The 19,406-nt window shown below is 42.9% G+C and overlaps 1 protein-coding gene and 1 pseudogene across 1 annotated transcript; one reads left to right on the top strand and one right to left on the bottom strand.

Moving 5' to 3' along the window:
- Positions 1 to 800: 800 nt before the first annotated feature.
- Positions 801 to 19,117, bottom strand: LOC148152616 (galactose-specific lectin nattectin-like). The gene is made up of 7 exons (XM_088002949.1): positions 17,759 to 19,117; positions 17,594 to 17,659; positions 11,556 to 11,571; positions 10,946 to 11,040; positions 10,610 to 10,744; positions 1,297 to 1,408; positions 801 to 1,020 (listed from the first exon to the last, which is right to left on the bottom strand). Exons 2-7 carry the CDS (start codon positions 17,657 to 17,659, stop codon positions 953 to 955), a joined length of 492 nt encoding a protein of 163 aa, XP_087859075.1. The 5' UTR covers positions 17,759 to 19,117; the 3' UTR covers positions 801 to 952.
- On the top strand, positions 13,665 to 15,537 carry LOC148152617 (E3 SUMO-protein ligase ZBED1-like; annotated as a pseudogene).
- Positions 19,118 to 19,406: the final 289 nt, after the last annotated feature.

The raw sequence follows: 19,406 nt of genomic DNA, 5'->3' as shown, positions 1-19,406 counted from the left end.
AGGCCTGGAGCTGCCCACCCCTGGTTTAGATTATCCTGACTGATCATCCTGGATCTCTGAGCAGAACTTGAAGAGCTGTGTGGTACCGGTACCGGTAAAGCTGCAGCCATCCTGCAGTGGAGCCGCCCGCTTTGTGAAAGCGCCTTTATGGACAGAAAGCATCTCTACTCTGTAAATGTAGCTTCTACTGCTGATTCCTGTCTGTGGCATAAACGTCCACATTCAGAGCCTCCTTGGTCTTAAAATCCCAGCTGAACGCTCTGCTCCTGCAGCCATCTGCACTTGATCTTTATATTGTTTTTATTTAGATTTTTTTTCTTTAAAATGTATTAGTTTTATTTGTGTGAGGTGACCATAAATGCCCTGAAAGCACCTTTTAAATAAAATATGTAATTATTATAAATACTTGTACTTCTACAAAAAAGGCTGTTGCCATGGTTACTGCTTCACGTGGCAACAGAATTCCTGGTATTTATACAAATTTACATTAATATGTATTTATGGAGGCGACAGGCAGCTGCTCTGTTTCCTGTAAATTAGGATTCATAAAGGAAAGGAGTGCAGCCACTTGCGTGCGCACGGCTTCACACATCTGGATTTTTTTGTGCGCTGCACTTTTCTAAGTTTGTCAGTACGCCAAGTTTTAGTGTGAAAACTGCGCACTCCTTTATGCATGAGGCCCCTGACGATTTTCAGCATGAAGTTATAGCTGACATTTAGAACTATTACCAATTAGTTTAGAAGCTGCTGCTTAATTGAAATCTTGACATATTTTTAATCCAATAATTAAATCAATCAGATTTCAGAGAAAGAAAACATTTATTTAAGTGATCAAATGAAGTGAAATCAGGTTCTTCCAGCAGTGATGTCATAGACGCTTAGCATCCAGGTGGAAATGACATCACCAGCAGGAAACCCATGTGGGCAATTCAGGTTTTTAGGCATAAGAAGGTTACAGAGGTCTGGCACAGATGAAGGGCAGCTTCAGGCTACAGACATTATCATTCACATAATCTCGTCCTGTAAAGAGACAAAAAGACAAATCCTGACTGAAGGTCTTTGACAAAGACTTTGACATGATTTGATCAGTTACAGAAATCACTGATCAGAAATCAGCATCTCTTGTGTCCTTGGGCAGGACACAACAGACATGAATGGAGTGGGGGTTCGAACCAGGAACCCAAAGATTACAGGACAAACTCCTTCCTACTAAGCCACCAGATACAAAGATATTATAAAACCATACAATTAAGCTAAATTATTAATTACAAATTGTGTATCTCCAGTAATAAATACCAAATAAGTTGATGTCCATGCAGTCTTCGATTCCACCACTATTGTTTGGCTCACCGGGGCCCCACTGATGAAACACAAACTTGGAACCGTCACTCCAAAACCAGAAGCCTTCCTGAAAGAACATCTTAGTTTTAAGCTCCTTTACAAACAAATCACACAGAACCAACCTAGACTTCAGTCACTCATTGTAGAAAATGTGAACTGTGTTTGGATCATTTCTATTTAAAACCCTCAGCTGGTCAGAGCAGCACAGGTTCTGGTTCTGTTGGAGGTCTCCTCTCATTCCTCTCCACTGTTGCTTCCTCAGCATGAGGGAGTTTAGCATAGTCAGTTATTCAATACAACAAACTGGGTTTCCTGAGATAACTGTTGACCAATAGCCTATATGCCACGGAAGTCTGTCTTAGCACTTCCGCATGTTTTTTCCACAGACTGCTTCGGGGTGCAGGCAACCTGGTCATAATGCTCCCTTATACAACCCACAGAAGAGATGATTGAAATAAAGGCACTTTATGAAAGTATTTTCTGTGATTTTATTATAGAAATTGAGGACAAGAGGAATCTATTAAAATCAAATCTGGCATGAAGAAAAATCTTAAGTCATATCATCCAGCCTTATTCAGTCAATTAAATTATATGACTACATATTACTTAATATTCACATTTCTTCGCTGGTATTACTTAAAAGTGTTGCATTTTAATATCTCACTTGAATCTACATGCAAATACTTGATATAATGTAAACACTGAGAAAAAAGGTTTGTGAAATGTAGAGTATTACAAATGAGATTCAATTTTATTGTAGGTACAAACAGGATAGCAAAATGAACAATGAATATATAATATACTTTCTAGCAGCTAAGCAGACATCAGATTTTGTCTTTATTGGTGATGAAAACTCGTCACTCTGGAGGAGAGGAAGCCCGGCTCAGCCCCTCCAGGATGACCATCAGGGTAGCCAACAAAGTCTGCAGGTAGATCTTTGCATATCTGGTCCTAATTTAACCAAGTACTGTAAATAAAAAGTTGGTCCACGTCAGAGGCGTCAGCAGGTCCAGGTGCTTGGATCCAATGGAAAGGTAATCGGCACAGCGATCATGGCTCAGAAACACATCATGAGGTGTTACCATGCAAACCTGAAAAATTAAAAACAAAAAAACTAATAAGTGTTCATATTTAGCGACACAACGTAATCAAAACTAATAAATCCTCAGCTCTTTTTGAAAGTTTTGCTTGAAAATAAAACTGACAATATCTCAGGAAATTAAATGTTTAAGTGAAACAGTTCTGGTATCACAAAGAAACTGCAAAAAATATTTCAGAGGTGCAACAACACTGAAGTTACTGAGTAAGAGTGAACTGAAATATTTAATACTTAGAAAATGCGTGTTAAATCTGAATATTCTTTTGAAAGTATGTAACTGAAATTAATTTAAACTAATAGCAGACGCAGCACAGGGTTTGGTCATTACCAACAGTAATACAAAACGAGATGCATAGAAGAGGCATTAGTTTATAAAAGTCCAGGCAAACCTAAATTTACCATTTTAATAATAAAAAGCAGCAGGAGGATGTAACTTAATAGCTTAATTTTCGAAGCATAATCTTCAAGAAAATCAGCGAAAAAAGAGAAATAATGTCTGTGTAACGGAAGAACAGATTAAAGCAGCCAATAGACCCTTTTCACATGACATCAGACAACATCCGTTTTGACTCGATCCAGTGTATCTTTAGTTCCGGTGTGTGTAGTTAACGCTGTTTCTGGACTCTAAAGCTGCTGCCACAAATATGATTTAAAGATATATCACTATTTGCAAACAATTTTTCTTCATCAACATAATCTAAACTGGACAAATTCCTTGCTGATTGATACCAGTTTGACTACGAAGGTACGTGTTTTGGTTTTTCTAGCTGTTAATTGATATGCTAGGATAGCAATTTGTTAGCTGCCTAACATTACGGAGCCTTTCCGTTTTGGAAATATAATGTATTTAGGCTCTAATCTTAATCACAATTTTATAGTATAGACTGGGGTTGCCACCCGTCATGGAAAATGCGTGATCGTATTAAACCCTCCTCATTTACTCATTTACGCTAGTTTCACCACCTGCTAAGTAGCGACATTACCTGCAGCCACATGTCCAAAACCTTACAGTTATGCCAAACACCCGCTGCTCCATCATGAGGAGGAAGACGCTCGTGATGGAGCGTATATATATATATATATATATATATCAATGTCTCTCATGGTATGAGGTAGGCTATATAGCTCCAAGGGTCTTGCCTAGGGACCCACACTGCATAACTCAATTGCACTGTTGTAACTTGCCCCAGCCTGGATTCGAACCCCGATCTCCCGGGTGGTAGACTGGTGTCTTACCCACTGAGCTATACAGTCAGCTTACAAAAAGAAGCAATTTAAATGTACACAAGCCGTAAGGAAGGAGGCAGAGGACTAGTGAGCGTGAGAGCCACTGTCCAGGATGAAACATCCAAGATACATGAATACATCAAGGACAAAGCCTCAATGGACGATGTGCTCAGCGAATGTCTCAGACAATGGGGAACAGAGGACGAGGTGCTGGAGGAACCAGCATGGGAGGACAAGCCCCTACATGGGATGTACCACCGACAAATAACTGAAGTGGCTGATATCAGGAAATCCTACCAATGGCTGGAGAAAGCTGGACTCAAGGACAGCACGGAGGCCCTCATCCTGGCCGCCCAGGAACAGGCCCTAAACACCAGAGCAATAGAAGCTCAGATCTACCACACCAGACAAGACCCAAGGTGTAGGTTGTGCAAGGAGGCCCCTGAGACAGTCCAGCACATAACAGCAGGGTGCAAGATGCTGGCAGGGAAAGCATACATGGAACGACATAACCAAGTGGCGGGCATAGTGTACAGGAACATCTGTGCCGAATATGGACTGGAAGCCCCGAGGTCAAAGTGGGGGACACCCCCAAAGGTGGTGGAGAATGACCGAGCTAAGATCCTGTGGGACTTCCAGATCCAGACAGACAAGATGGTAATGGCGAACCAACCGGACATTGTGGTGGTGGATAAAGAACAGAGGAAAGCCGTTGTGGTGGATGTAGCAATACCAAGTGACCACAACATCAGGAAAAAGGAGCATGAGAAACTGGAGAAATACCAGGGCCTCAGAGAGGAACTGGAGAAGGCCTGGAAGGTGAAGACCACAGTGGTGCCTGTGGTTATCGGGGCCCTCGGGGCAGTCACCCCCAAACTGGAGCAGTGGCTCAAACAGATCCCAGGAACAACATCAGACATCTCAGTCCAGAAATGTGCAGTTCTAGGCACAGCCAAGATACTGGAGGAGAACCTGAAGCTCCCAGGCCTCTGGTAGAGGACCCGAGCTCAGAGGATGAAAGAGACCACCCGCGGAGGGTGAGAAGGGTATTTTTTTTTTAATATATATATATATATATATATATATATAAAAAATTCCCCTCTCACCCTCTGTGGGTGGTCTCTTTCATCCTCTGAGCTCGGGTCCTCTACCAGAGGCCTGGGAGCTTGAGGGTTCTGCGCAGTATCTTGGCTGTGCCTAGAACTGCACATTTCTGGACTGAGATGTCTGATGTTGTTCCTGGGATCTGTTTGAGCCACTGCTCCAGTTTGGGGGTGACTGCCCCGAGGGCCCCGATGACCACAGGCACCACTGTGGTCTTCACCTTCCAGGCCTTCTCCAGTTCCTCTCTGAGGCCCTGGTATTTCTCCAGTTTCTCATGCTCCTTTTTCCTGATGTTGTGGTCACTTGGTATTGCTACATCCACCACAACGGCTTTCCTCTGTTCTTTATCCACCACCACAATGTCCGGTTGGTTCGCCATTACCATCTTGTCTGTCTGGATCTGGAAGTCCCACAGGATCTTAGCTCGGTCATTCTCCACCACCTTTGGGGGTGTCCCCCACTTTGATCTCGGGGCTTCCAGTCCATATTCTGCACAGATGTTCCTGTACACTATGCCCGCCACTTGGTTATGTCGTTCCATGTACGCTTTCCCTGCCAGCATCTTGCACCCTGCTGTTATGTGCTGGACTGTCTCAGAGGCCTCCTTGCACAACCTACACCTTGGGTCTTGTCTGGTGTGGTAGATCTGAGCCTCTATTGCTCTGGTGTTCAGGGCCTGTTCCTGGGCGGCCAGGATGAGGGCCTCTGTGCTGTCCTTGAGTCCAGCTTTCTCCAGCCATTGGTAGGATTTCCTGATATCAGCCACTTCAGTTATTTGTCGGTGGTACATCCCATGTAGGGGCTTGTCCTCCCATGATGGTTCCTCCAGCACCTTGTCCTCTGTTCCCCATTGCCTGAGACATTCGTTGAGCACATCGTCCGTTGAGGCTTTGTCCTTGATGTATTTATGGATCTTGGATGTCTCATCCTGGACAGTGGCTCTCACACTCACTAGTCCTCTGCCTCCTTCCTTACGGCTCGTGTACAGTCTCAGGGTGCTGGATTTGGGGTGGAACCCTCCATGCATGGTTAGTAGCTTCCGAGTCTTAACATCCGTAGCCTTCATCTCTTCCATTGGCCAGCTAATTATTCCGGCAGGGTATCTGATTACTGGCAAGGCATAGCTGTTTATTGCACGGATCTTGTTCTTGCCATTGAGCTGGCTTCTCAGGACTTGCCTTATTCGTTGGAGGTATTTGGCTGTGGCTCCTTTCCTTGTGACCTCATCGAGGTTGCCATTTGCTTGCTGTATTCCCAGGTACTTGTAGCTGTGCTCTATGTCTGCTATTGTTCCTTCTGGGAGTGAGACCCCTTCTGTGTGGACGACCTTCCCTCTCTTTGTAACCATCCGGCCACATTTCTCTAGTCCGAATGACATCCCAATGTCAGTGCTGTAGATCCTGGTGGTGTGGATCAGTGAGTCGATGTCTCGCTCGCTCTTGGCGTACAGCTTGATGTCATCCATGTAGAGGAGGTGACTGATTGTGGCCCCATTCTTAAGTCGGTATCCGTAGCCAGTCTTGTTGATGATTTGGCTGAGGGGGTTCAGACCTATGCAGAACAGCAGTGGGGACAGAGCATCTCCTTGGTATATGCCACATTTGATGGACACTTGTGCAAGCGGTTTGCAGTTGGCTTCAAGGGTGGTTTTCCACAGCCCCATCGAGTTTGCAATGAAGGCTCTTAGAGTCCTATTGATGTTGTACATTTCTAAGCATTCAATGATCCAGGTGTGTGGCATTGAGTCATAGGCTTTCTTGTAATCAATCCAAGCGGTGCACAGGTTGGTGTGTCGGGTTTTGCAGTCTCGGGCGACTGTGTGGTCTACAAGGAGTTGGCTCCTCTACTATTTATGCCGATGCCCTTCTGTGCCGTGCTCATGTATTTATCCATGTGTCCGCTTATCTTAGCCGCTATGATGCCTGACATGAGCTTCCATGTTGTAGAGAGACAGGTTATCGGCCGATAGTTGGATGGGACTGAACCCTTTGAGGGATCCTTCTGGATCAGGATTGTGCGCCCTTCAGTTAGCCATTCAGGGTGAGTCCCATTCTGTAGCAGCTGGTTCAGTTGAACTGCCAGTCGCTCATGGAGGGCAGTGAGTTTCTTTAGCCAGTAGGCATGGCCCTGGTGCTGTCCAGTTTTTCATACCCGAGATGGTTACACAGTGATGGTTACCGGGGCTTGTTCAGGGAGGTTGCTGTGGTCCTCTCGTAGAGAGGTTAGCCACTGTGCATTGCTGTTGTGGGACGCCTCCCTTTCCCATATGCCTTTCCAGTATTGTTCAGTCTCCAGCCTTGGTGGGTCTGCTCTGTTGTTATTACCCTGCCATTGAGAGTACACTTTAGCTGGTTGGGTGGAGAAGAGCCGGTTAATCCTCCTGGCTTCATTCTCTCTTGTGTATCTCTTTAGGCGGCTGGCCAAGGCTTGGAGCCTTTGTTTGGCAGTTTCGAGTGCTTCAGGTATGGGCATCTGGCTGTACTTCTTAGGTACTGGTCTTTTCATTGCACCTCTTTGGAGCTCTGACAGTTGGCTCACTTCCCTCCTTGTTATCTTGATCTTAGCCTCTAACCGTCTTTTCCATGATGGATATTGGGTCTCATAGTTGCTCTTATAGCCGAGCATTTCAAGGATCACTGATGCTGAGTTGTATATCAGCTCATTGGTTTCTGTTATGGTGTTGGTAGGGATTGTTCTCAATGCTGCATTCACATCTTGAATGAGACTTTCTGATGGTACTTCACTCAGCCGTTGTAATTGGCGTCGGGGTTGCCTGGTGTTCATTCGGGCCACGATTCTCTCTCTCAGGTCAGTTGCTGTCTCGTTCAGCTTTGATAGTTCGTTCATTACTGGGGCTGCATACCCAGTCTCGGGGTGGGGAGTAGTTAACTCCCCCCTGACCTTATCTTTGGGCTCCTCCCTTTTGCCGTAGCATTTGTGTTGTACCTCGTCAATCTCAAGTTGTGATAGCAGTTGCCGTTTGCGGATGTTGGAACACTGAGCTACTAGTTGTTTGGCAGTCATTGTAGACTGTGGGTGTCGAAGTAACCATTCCACCCTCAGTCTTTGCATGTAACCCCTCTGACTAGGGTTACTTGAGTAGTAGCATTCCAACAGATCCATGTTTTCGTCTCTCGCCCATTTCCGTCTTGTTCCAGTAGCCCATTTTTCATCAAGGTGCTCTGGTTCCCCAGCACCTGACGCAGACCTTGTTTGGCCGGGCGACGTCTGAGCCGGCATGTCGTGCTTATCAATGTCTCTCATGGTATGAGGTAGGCTATATAGCTCTAAGGGTCTTGCCTAAGGACCCACACTGCATAGCTCAATTGCACTGTTGTAACTTGTTGTAACTTGCCCCAGCCCGGATTCGAACCCCGGTCTCCCGGGTGGTAGACTGGTGTCTTACCCACTGAGCTATACAGTCAGCTATATATATATATATATATAAATATATATATATATATATATATATATATATATATATATATATATATATATATATATATATATATATATAAATTTAGCCATGTACAGTGTTTAATATATTACATAGATGTTTTAAAAAAACAGCCACAAACCTTGTCTTTGTTCCACAATAGCAGCTTTAATTGTAGCATTTCCTCTCCTCCACATACTTTGTTGCCAGATGTGTAAGATTTACAAAAAAAGCAATTTAAATGTAAAAGTTGCACATATGTAGATTACTCAAGAGAAGCTATTAACAATAGTTTTTACAGAACTCTACACATCATCAATTCATTTATTAATAGATACATATAGATATTAATTACAGGATAGATACACAAAGATTTCATTTCTAACAGCTGCAGTAGTGAGTGTTCATCCAAGAAGTGTGACTTCCAGGAACAGGGAGGCTCTGTACTGGTTTCTCCTTTTAAATCAAGAGGCTCATGATAGTTTGACTAGGCAGCAGATGTCCCACAGCTGATTGACTGAACCTGCCATGGACAGAGGAACAGGACCATCCCAGATATGGTAGGCTAGGTAGGCTACTGTTGAGAAAGATGAACAAAACAATATGAGAAATTATGAATCACATCAGAATATGTAAATTATTTGGCAGATAGCGCTTAAATCGATATTTAAAATGCTTTTCTAAACAACAGTGTTGGAAGATGTCAGTGATTTTAGTGAAACTTAACAACACAGCACTGAAAGGTAGCGGTGTATACGTTTCCTAACTGTGGCTAAAGCTGCTGCTAGCAGGTTTATTCTCCGATCGGAGGCTGGGTCCTTTAAATACAGTTGGAGAATGGTAAATTGACAATGACTGATAACGGCTAACACTTAAATACTGTTTTATTAAAGTTAATGCAGAAAGTGAACCTCTAAACGTTACAGCACTGACAGACAGCGGTGTATATATGTTCCCAAATGTGGCTAAAGCTGCTGCTAGCTGGTTTATTCTCCGATCGGAGGCTGTTTATTTTACACACAGTCAGAGAATGGTGGATTGACAATGAGTAATAACAGCTATCTAACACTTAAATGCTGCTGTTATTAACCTTACCTTTTATTATATCCTTGAGATAATGAGTATCCGTGAATTTTTCAGTCAGGTTTCCCGAGGCAAAATCACATCGGAAGTAAAGATACCCAGGTTTGAGTTATGGCGGCCATTGTCTGACGTCACTGTGAAAAGGGTCTATTGGAAAAAATCACTCTAACGTGGATTATAATTATAAAAAACAGCGAAGGAAAATATAATATTTTTGGAATTCAGGAAATACATGATTCTTTACCATTTGCACCACTTGTTCCGTGGATTTTTCATGTGGATCGGTGACACTAATACGGCTGTAAAGCGAAGGTTTTGGACTTTAATCTGACCGACTACCTGTGTGGTTTGGATCGTGTTGCTCGGTGTTGGTGAAACAGAAAAATGGAATAATTCTCAGGCTGAAGCGTTGCTGCCCTCGGTTCTTAAATTACCCTGCTCGGTATAGGAGGGGCGATTCGACTGCATGTTACATGTATTTTATATAATTATAATATAAAAAAACTAAGCAGCTGCCTAAAAAATAATGTCATACTCTGTATAACACAAATGCATATATCAACACACACATATTAACTGAATTCGGACACACCCATTGACTTACCTTGTGCCGGATCGCTGCCTCTGTCCTCAGCCTGTTCCCGTAGCAGTGGATTTCCTCCAACAAATTATTCCAGTGAACGAACCGCGTACAGCTCCCTTCATATCCCCCATCTTCCCATTTCTGACGCTGGATCTTCCATATCCTCAAGTTTGAAATAGCAGGCAGCTACAAACCGCGTGTTAGCTGTAGTGGCTAAGTTTTGGCTACAGTCCGCTTTCGCCTTGATATCAGCAGGAAAATTAAAAAACTAAGAAACGGATGGTACCGGCTAATTACTGGACACAACGGCACACAACAAAACTCGATTGTTGTACCAGCAGCTCGCAGATATTTTAACTTTTGCTTCTTGTTCATGGTACAAATCTTGCAGGTATGGCTAAAAACAATAGGAGGACCCGGCACCAATCTATGTGGCAAAAATTTAAACGTAAATGCGTCACCACCACTTGTGGCATACAGTGATTATACCATTATCACTATATGATATTCTAATCTGCAGTTAACTGCATCGTGTTATAACCAGGATCAACTGGAATGTATTTGACTGAACTGACCACTTTATTAGGAACACCTGTTCAATTCAATTCAGTTCATTTATAAAATGCCAATTAACAACACATGTCGTCTCAAAGCATTTACAAAGTGCCATGAGAAATGCATATTGACATAAAAAGTGATCAACCAGACAGACTTATTAGTGTTTTTAAAATCTCACCTCTGGTGAATCATGACCTCCAACCCAAGATTGTGTGTGTTTTCCAGTTGCTTGGTGGACAAGCTGTCTGATGAAGTTGTACTCATTTCTACTGCTCATTGAGGCCAGATGTCCATCCAATGAGAGGCAAAATCTCTGAAAAAGACAACAGTGGTTTAAACTTCCCTCTGCAGTGAGACAGTTGGTGCAGCTGAATATCGACCTTTAGAAATTCTGGTTCTATTTGTTTCAATCAGTTTCTGTAACCTTGTTGTTGGTGAATTTTATTGTGTTATCAATAAATTTACATTTCCTTTGAAAGTAGGAAATCTGCTGTGACCAGCACATCTGCTGTACCTCTGCTTCAGACCAGGACATTTTAACTTTCATAAACAGGAAACATCGACCGTCGTACCAAGTCCAACCAGGGGTGCACTTATCACAGTCGGCAACTGGGAAATATGAAGAGAGAAGGTAAATACATCCATCCAATAATCAGCATCATTTTATCACCAAACACAGTCCAGAGGTTCAGCTGCATCAAACATTATGGGAAAAATACATAGAAATATGAGAAATTAATCCAAATAACAGGTTATAAAAATGGGAATTATGTCAGCCAATAATTATTAGATGACAGTTATTAGAAAATATTTTCACATGAAAAACCTCTGAATTGACATTTATTGGTTCTGATTCAGTTATTTTATTCAGACAATAATTTGCCTTCTTAGCGTTTCTAGCTGCCTTCTGTAAAAACTACTGTGACCTATCTGCCTTGTAGGATGGGATGTTTCTGTGCAATATGTACTGATTAAACAATTTATTAACTTACTTTATACAGAAATTAAGTCCTGAACTAAGTGCTGAAAGGACGACCAAATAAAGCTGATCTATGCAAAAGTTTCTTATCTTACATTGTTGTCTTTTAGGTGTTAGAAACTCCAACAATAAAAGAAGCACGCACCTGTCAGTTGACATGCCTGTGGATGGAAAAACCCAAAGTTTCAGAACAAAACAAAGTTTCTTCATTGAAGTTCAACCAAATAATGGCTCAGATTGCTCCATCTGATCTGCGTCACTCAGCCTACTCTCAGAAATGGAACATATCAGCAGGGGTGGAAGTAAGCTAGTATGATCCGGTACTGGTACCGCTAAAAGACTCTGCGCCAGGACATAGTACCGGGAGAACGGCTGCAATACAAAAGTCATTCAGAACGGCAATAGGCACGTCTTCATCTGTTTAGAAATTTCTCTTCTTCTCATTCTGAATGGTTTCTGAACTGCCCGTGCTTCGTGATGGAGCCTCCCACTCTCCAGCCGTCTCTCTCCCCTTTGACTCCCTCCTGAAGCTCGTAGCTTTCATGAACAGCCTTCAGACCGTTAACTGCCATGTTTATCACCTGTCTGCTTTTTACAAAATGTGCCAATTAAAAGCAAGCGGAGAGTATCTAGCAGGAGTGGAAATTAAAAAAATTTTAACGGCCACTCAGACTCTACTCTGAGTCCCTCCTGGATGACCGAGCTTCTCTCTCTAAGGGAGAGCCCAGCCACCCTGCGGAGGAAACCCATTTCGGCCACTTGTATCCATGACCTCGTTCTTTTGGCCATGACCCAAAGCTCATGACCATAGATGAGGGTGGGAACGTAGATCGATCGGTAAATTGAGAGCTTCGCTTTTTGACTCAGCTCTCTCTTCACCACGACGGACCGGTACAGCGCCCCGGCCGCTTCGCACTCTGCTGCAAACCGCTCCAGCGAGAGCTGCAGATCACGACCTGATGAAGCCAACAGGACCACATCATCCGCAGAAAGCAGAGATGCGATCCTAAGGCCACCAAAACAGATCCCCTCAACACCTCGGCTGGTCCAGAGATTCTGTCCATGAAAGTAATGAACAGAACCGGTGACAAAGGGCAGCCTTGGTGGAGTCCAACTCTCACCGGAAACGAGCCCGACTTACTGCCGGCAATGCGGACCAGACTCGGACACTGTTCATACAGGGGACCTGACAGCCTGAATCAAAGGGCCCGGTACCCCATACTACCGGAGAGCCCCCCACAAGGCCCCCTGAGGGACACGGTCGAACGCCTTCTCCAAGTCCACAAAACACATGTAGACCAGTTGGGCAAACTCCCAGAACCCTGCTGAGGGTGTAGAGCTGGTCCAGTGGTCCACGACCAGAACCAGAACCACACTGCTCTTCCTGAATCCGAGGTTCGACTATCCGACGGACCCTCCTCTCCAGGACCCCTGTAGAGACCTTACCAGGGAGGCTTAAGAGTGTGACCCCCTGTAATTGGAGCACACCCTCCGGTCCCCCTTTTTGAACAGGGGGACCACCACCCCAGTCTGCCAATCCAGGGGAACTGCCCCCGATGTCCATACGATATTGTAGAGTCGCATCAGCCAACACCCTACAACATCCAGAGCCTTAAGGAACTCCGGGAGATCTCATCCACCCTCGGGGCCCTGCCATCCCGGGGCCCTGCCACCCCGGGGCCCTGCCACCAAGGAGCTTTTTGACCACCTCGGCAAACAGAAGAAAAATAAATGCTGTTGTGTCTCAATGAACAAAGTCTCTTTTTATACTCACTCTACACATTATAGTGTTCTGGGGTCCTTTAACTCCCACCACGACAAATTAGCTGACCTTAATATTTCCTATTTTATTTTGGTCATTGCTATAATTAGTGTCGGTATGTGTCTGATGGGCGTGTCTATCAGATATTTATAAAAATATGGAACAAATCGCGTCCCAGATCAATTCAATACGGGACGCAACATTTAACAGCCAAATATGGGACAATTCCATATTTTACCGGACAGGTGGCAACTAGGGCTGTATAATAAAATCAATTTTGCGATATATATCAATTTTTTCTTTCCTAGAAAAAAAAATCGATGTTCATCCGCAAGTATCGTAACATCCAACATTCACCCTGCTCACTCACTGCTTGCTTCGCTGGGAGAGTGATTAGGTCGTCCAGCCACTAGTGTCGCTGTAGAGCATTTCTGCGAAGCTACCCGCCTAGTAGATACTTGATTTACACAGAAAAAGAGTGTGGGCAGTGAAATGGCGGTGAATATCATTCCAGCACCATCTTGCTTTAAAGCAGATGTGTGGGCGTACTTTGGCTTCAAAAAGAAGAAGGATAGCGACTTTATGGATAAAACTCTGGCGGTCTGCAAGCTGTGTCACACAAGTGTTAAAAACTCGGGAAATACCACCAACTTACGAGTGCACCTGAAACGTCACCACCCCGACAAGGTAATGCTAGCAGAGGAGCTACACCGTGACCCAAAACAAACCAGGCTGGACAGCGATGGCATGTTTTCCCATAAGTTACCAACTACTTCGCCAAGGTCACAAAAGATTACCGAGACTATTGTCTACTTTATTTGTCAGGATTTGAGACCCTACACAGTGGTTGAAAACGCAGGCTTCAGACTCATGGTGAACGCGATGGAGCCCCGCTATCAGATCCCGACTCGTGAACATCTCACCAAAGTATGCGTTCCCAGGCTGTATGCCCAGACAAAGGCTCATGTCAAAGCCTCCATTGACAGCGCAGAGAGGGTTGCCCTGATGTGCGACGGGTTGACCTCGCGAACAACAGAAGCCTACGTGACCATCACGGCTCACTTTATCAATGAGGAATGGGAGCTTGTTAACTACGTCTTACAAACCACGGACATGCCCGAGAGTCACACCGGACAAAACCTGGCAGAACACCTGAGGAAGGCCCTCACTGAGTGGGGAATAACAGAAAAGGATCCTGTAAATGTCACAGACAACGCATCAAATATGTCCATTGCAGCTGCGGAGGCAGCGTTCTCACTTCACGTCAAATGCTACGCTCACACCCTGAATCTGGCTGCGCAACGAGCCCTAAAAGTCACAGCAGTCGCACGCCTATTGGGAAGAGTGAGAAGGATTGTCAGCTTCTTTAGACGAAGCACCACAGGAAGCCACATCCTAAAAGAGAAGCAGATGCTTTTACGACTACCACAACATAAACTGATGACAGGTTAGTATGTTACTTTTTTTAAGGCTGGGCGATATGAAAAAATGTATGTCCGTTTTTTTCTTCTTAATCCATATTGGATATATTTTTTTCATGGAAGATTTAATGTAAAGATAAATGTAGACAAACTGTAAACATGTAAATCTATGATCCTGACAACTATTCTCAGCTGAGTGACCACCACTTGCATCTTGAGGCTACAGAGACTGATAATTTCCTCACTCAGCTCCTTTTTGCATTACTATAAGTAAAAAAATATATGTTTATAAATGTTTATCTTACAGTGCAATTTTCAATTATTTTGTTTTATACTACTTTATTTTGTCATAACCAGCAATGTTGTGAGGGACACAGCATGGATGTCCTTTACAAATATATATATTATTTATTTAGTTTTTAATTTTATTTGACTACAGGTGGAACAGTGCACACGACATGTTGGAGCGATTTCTTGAGCAACAACCAGCTATCTGCGCAGCCCTGCTCTCAAGTGAGGTGAGGAAGTCTGAGAAGGATCTGTGCACCAGACGTAACAACAGCTGAAGAAGTTGTCAGTGCATTGAAGCCCATGAAGGAGGCGACACAGTACATGTCCAAAGAGAAGATCCCCTCACCGTCAGTCATAGCACCCCTCCAGGACACACTGTTGAATGGACTGAAACCTATCGAAGGTGAATCTTCTGTCATGAAAGATATGAAGGCTGCCATAGCTGAGGATCTTTAGAAGAGATACATTAACCTCAAGGCAACTCTCTATGCATCTTCAGCAATGGATCCAAGATTCAAAAGTCTTCCCTTCCTAACTGACAACAAAAGACAGGAAGTCTACAATGGATTGGTTGCAGAGGCTGCAAGACTGAGCATCCAGCCTTTAGAGGTAAAGTGATGGTATTGATGGGTTTTCCCTTTGCCTTGTATCCTATCTGCAATCTCCTGACAAGAGTTAACGTAGGCCTAAATAAAATATTTTTCAAAGTTTTAATTTCATATCCTACAAAGTTTAAAACGGATGGATATCAAATAGTTTAAAAAGCATAAGTACCATAATGGTTGTTGTTTACAGGCATAGATATTAAATAATTCAAAGATGCATTATAGTAAAAGCTTATGAATTTAAATGCATGTCTGTCTTTTAATTCAGTTTCCACTGGACGAAGAGGGGGCAGCAAATGCTAGCGCTGAAGAGGGGATGGGACCTAAAGAAGCAGCTGTCGATGAGGGAGAGCAATTCAAAGGAGAAAACATCCAAGGTCAGTAACACTCATTCTCATTCAGTGAAGAACACTGTGTTGACTTAACCCATTTGTTGAAATTATGGAATTTGCTTAACTGTAAATAATGAGTTATTGTTTTTATTTATATTAAGGTCAGAATCCTGAATCCAAGAATCCAAGGCCATCTTGTCCACTGACTGTCCTTCTTGGTGAACGATACGGTGGTGGTGCAGCACGACCCAAGACATATACCCAAGAGGATGAGGCTAAAGAGCAGATGACCCGCTACAGGGAGGCAGCTCTCCTGGAAGTAAAAGAGGATCCACTGGTTTGGTGGAAGGAGCAGCAAGATGAGTAGCCACTCCTGTCACATCTTGCTAAAAGGTACCTCTGCATCCCTGGCACCAGTGTATCCTCAGAGAGAGTCTTCTCCACCGCTGGAGATATCATCACTGCGCAGAGAAGTGCACTTCTCCCAGAGCACGTCGATCAGATTCTTTTTCTAAACAAAAATCTGAGGAGAATGTAGACTTTCTGTTTAGAGTTCACTTAGTCAGGGTCTATCTACCTTTTGTGCTTTCCAGTGAAAAGCTTGTGTTCTTATCCTCCTTATCTACAGGCCTTAAGCTGCTGTGCTAAGATGGGTGCATTTGAAGTTAAATTAGTTAAATTGTCAAATGTAAATTTAAATTGTACAAAATTAAATTGTACTTTCAATTAAAAGGAACATGTTTTCTAACCACTTCTTTGATTCATTTTGTCCAGCTGTCGACTTTAAGTCTGTGTCCATGTCCAACCAGAGCCAGGTATGGTGTAGTTGGTGCTTTTAATCAGTTTTCAGTGAAATTAATTAAATCCAACTCTATAACAGTCACAAAATGCCACCAAAATCTCTGTCCCTCTAAAATCGTTCAGTAAATCGCAAAAGTGTATCGAACTGTATCGTTTGCTGAATATTGCGATATATATCGTATCGTGAGCAGAATATCGTGTATCGTATTGTGAGATTATTGTATCACTACAGTCCTAGTGGCAACCCTGTCTGTGACAGGACAAACAATAAATAGCTTATCACAGTGATGCTGAAAATAAAACGTTACTGCAGATGCTACAAAATAAAATTATCAATGTTTATACAAGTCAGCAGAGGAAATAGCACAAAAAATTAGGCTCCTCAAGTAAGCTAGTTATTTTTGATTTAAAAAATGCACTTAAATACATGTAGTTACTAATATTAAAAGCAAGATGTGCCTCATTAACATTTTACTTTAGTTACTTTGTGATGAGCAAAACAAAGTTCTGCTCATCAAAGAAAATGTTTCTGGTGTTTTCTTATGTTTTATCTTTACTCATTAATGGATATGACTTCAAATGTAACTGAGTAACTGAACTCAAAACAAATTCAAGTAAAAGTTCAGGTTTCGGAAACAACTTAAAGAACAAATTAGACAAATTGTAATTACAACAATTGATATAAATGTAATTAATTGATTTCCACCCCGTATGGCAGAATCAAAATGTATATCTCTTCCACATTGTGAAGTGCTTCTACTTCTGCATTATCCATAGCATACTGCAATATGCTATGGATAATGCATATTACTGGATATAGGTAGCCTATAATGCAGTAAAATATTTATGACTGTATTTGTTTTGGTTTGCACAGTGAGCCACTGGCGATTTTTCTCATAGTACAGGCAAGAATTTTAAACTACTTTCACCTCAGCATACCAGCCATCTTTTCCATTTAAGTCCTTACTTACATCAGCTCCATCCCAGAGTCCAAAGCTCAGACCAAGAACCAGAGTGAAGACGAGACCAGCAGCCATCTGTGGAAAGAGTCGTTAGGAAAGTTCATAATTAGTATCACAAATCAACTCAACCAAGACAGAAAACATCACGATGAGCAGCAGGACTTTAAATGTTACCTTGTTTTGATGATGAGTTGAAGAGTCTGTTCCAGCAGCAGTTTCTGGTCACAGGATGTCTCAGAGATGGAAACACAGACTTTATATACCTTCACTTTGTTTGTCTGAGAAGTGGACATTTTTGAGTAAGTCACTGTCTGTTCTCGTTTTGTCACTTTTTTACAACGTGTTCAAGTTGTTGCAGAATCTTCCAGGATTCGGCCAAGGACGTTTTCCTGGTGGCGTGAAGAGTTACGTACCACAAGAACTGATTAGAACCGGACCAAACCGGCTGATGTTGCCACTTCTGCTTCTCTGTCCAGAACAGTGTTCTTGTATGGAATGTGCTCTCTGATAACAGACGTGGATTAAAAAAAGGACGTATCTGTGAGATGTCGCTCTGCTTTCCCTGGCTCTGTTGGATTCAGTCTTTAAACTGACTGCCTTCAAATAAAACACTTGAAAGATAAAGTTGCAACTTTCTCAGTTCTTGAGTAGTTTCTCTACCTGTTGGATAAGGAATTTCCACCACATTCTTGGTGTCAGAAGTGGGATCTGTCATGCCAGAAGGGCTCCATGGCAGAGGACAAGAGCTGTCGGCCATCCTGAAGGCTGAAACCAGCTTCAGTCCACCTATGTTAAAAAGAGGCCAGGTTCTGGATCCTTCTCCAGATTTGTGTCTCAAGACAATCCTGTCACAGAGGTCTAGAGATGATTCCTTTGGATTTGATGCTGGCTGCTCTGTGTTTTGCCTTTTTTGGAAAGAATTAGAAAGCTTCTGCGGTCTGAATGATCTTCCAGTGCAGGGGTAGTGATGCGACACTTCAAAGGATCCTGTGCGGCTCTTGGATACTGAAATTTCCCACACTCACTGAAGGCAGCATTGACAAAAGTATAACGGTGCGGCACAGGATGTGAAATGTTAAAATTATTTAAGTCATCGAGCTGCGATGTAAGACGCTGGTTCTGCTCTCCTGTTGAACCGCTGCTACGCTACAGGTAGTAATATCTGACAGACGGAGCTTCGCTTCTGCTCCACCTGGTGGTGACTCTCACACCAAATCTCTGCTTAAAGCTGCAGCATCTGACTTAAAAAATAAATTTTACATATGTATTAAAACTTTCGCTGTCCTAACATGAGACAGATAATCTCTGAGAAAATAATCGATCTCCTCCCTGATCTGCATAATTACTCCGCTCAGTCAGAAACAGCCAATCAGAGCTAGCAGTAATCAGCTAGCCGCCATGCTAACAGGAAGTTTTCATTCAGTAACTCTGGATTGTTTATTGTAATGGATCCTGTTTTTGCCTTTGAATGTTAAGTTTTATACTTGAATTTTTAGGCAATGTTGAGAGGTTTTATTTTGGCTCTTTGCATTATTTAGCCTCTTCAGAGCCTTCATGTTTTCAGTCTGTTAAAGATAGTATTATCTATAGCAGTACAATTTGCACAATGCCTGTTTTGTTTTGTTCTTGGAAAAAGTTAAGAACAAGTTTTTGTCTAAATTAATGTGAATTCATGGTTCCTTTTTCCACATAATGTAACCGGAAGTGCTTTTGATTAAAAAAAAATAATTATGTGATCGGTATCGGAATCGGCAGGATAGAACCTGATCGGCACATCTCTATATGACAAAAGTATTTTTGACTTCCCCACTCACACCTCTCC

This window comes from Poecilia mexicana, unplaced genomic scaffold (assembly GCF_051168715.1).
Source record: "Poecilia mexicana isolate PSO_F unplaced genomic scaffold, ASM5116871v1 scaffold_23, whole genome shotgun sequence".
NCBI classification, from domain to species: Eukaryota; Metazoa; Chordata; class Actinopteri; order Cyprinodontiformes; family Poeciliidae; genus Poecilia; species Poecilia mexicana.
The sequence above is the reverse complement of the archived record's forward strand: the minus strand, read 5'-3'. Positions and strand labels throughout refer to the sequence as shown.

Coding starts and splice junctions, on each gene's coding strand:
- LOC148152616 (XM_088002949.1), bottom strand. CDS start 17,659: ATGGCTGCTGGTCTCGTCTTCACTCTGGTTCTTGGTCTGAGCTTTGGA. Junction 10,745..10,945: donor TGTCCTGGTCTGAAGCAGAG/GTACAGCAGATG, acceptor TGTCTTTTTCAG/AGATTTTGCCTCTCATTGGA. Junction 1,409..10,609: donor GAGGTCATGATTCACCAGAG/GTGAGATTTTAA, acceptor ATGTTCTTTCAG/GAAGGCTTCTGGTTTTGGAG.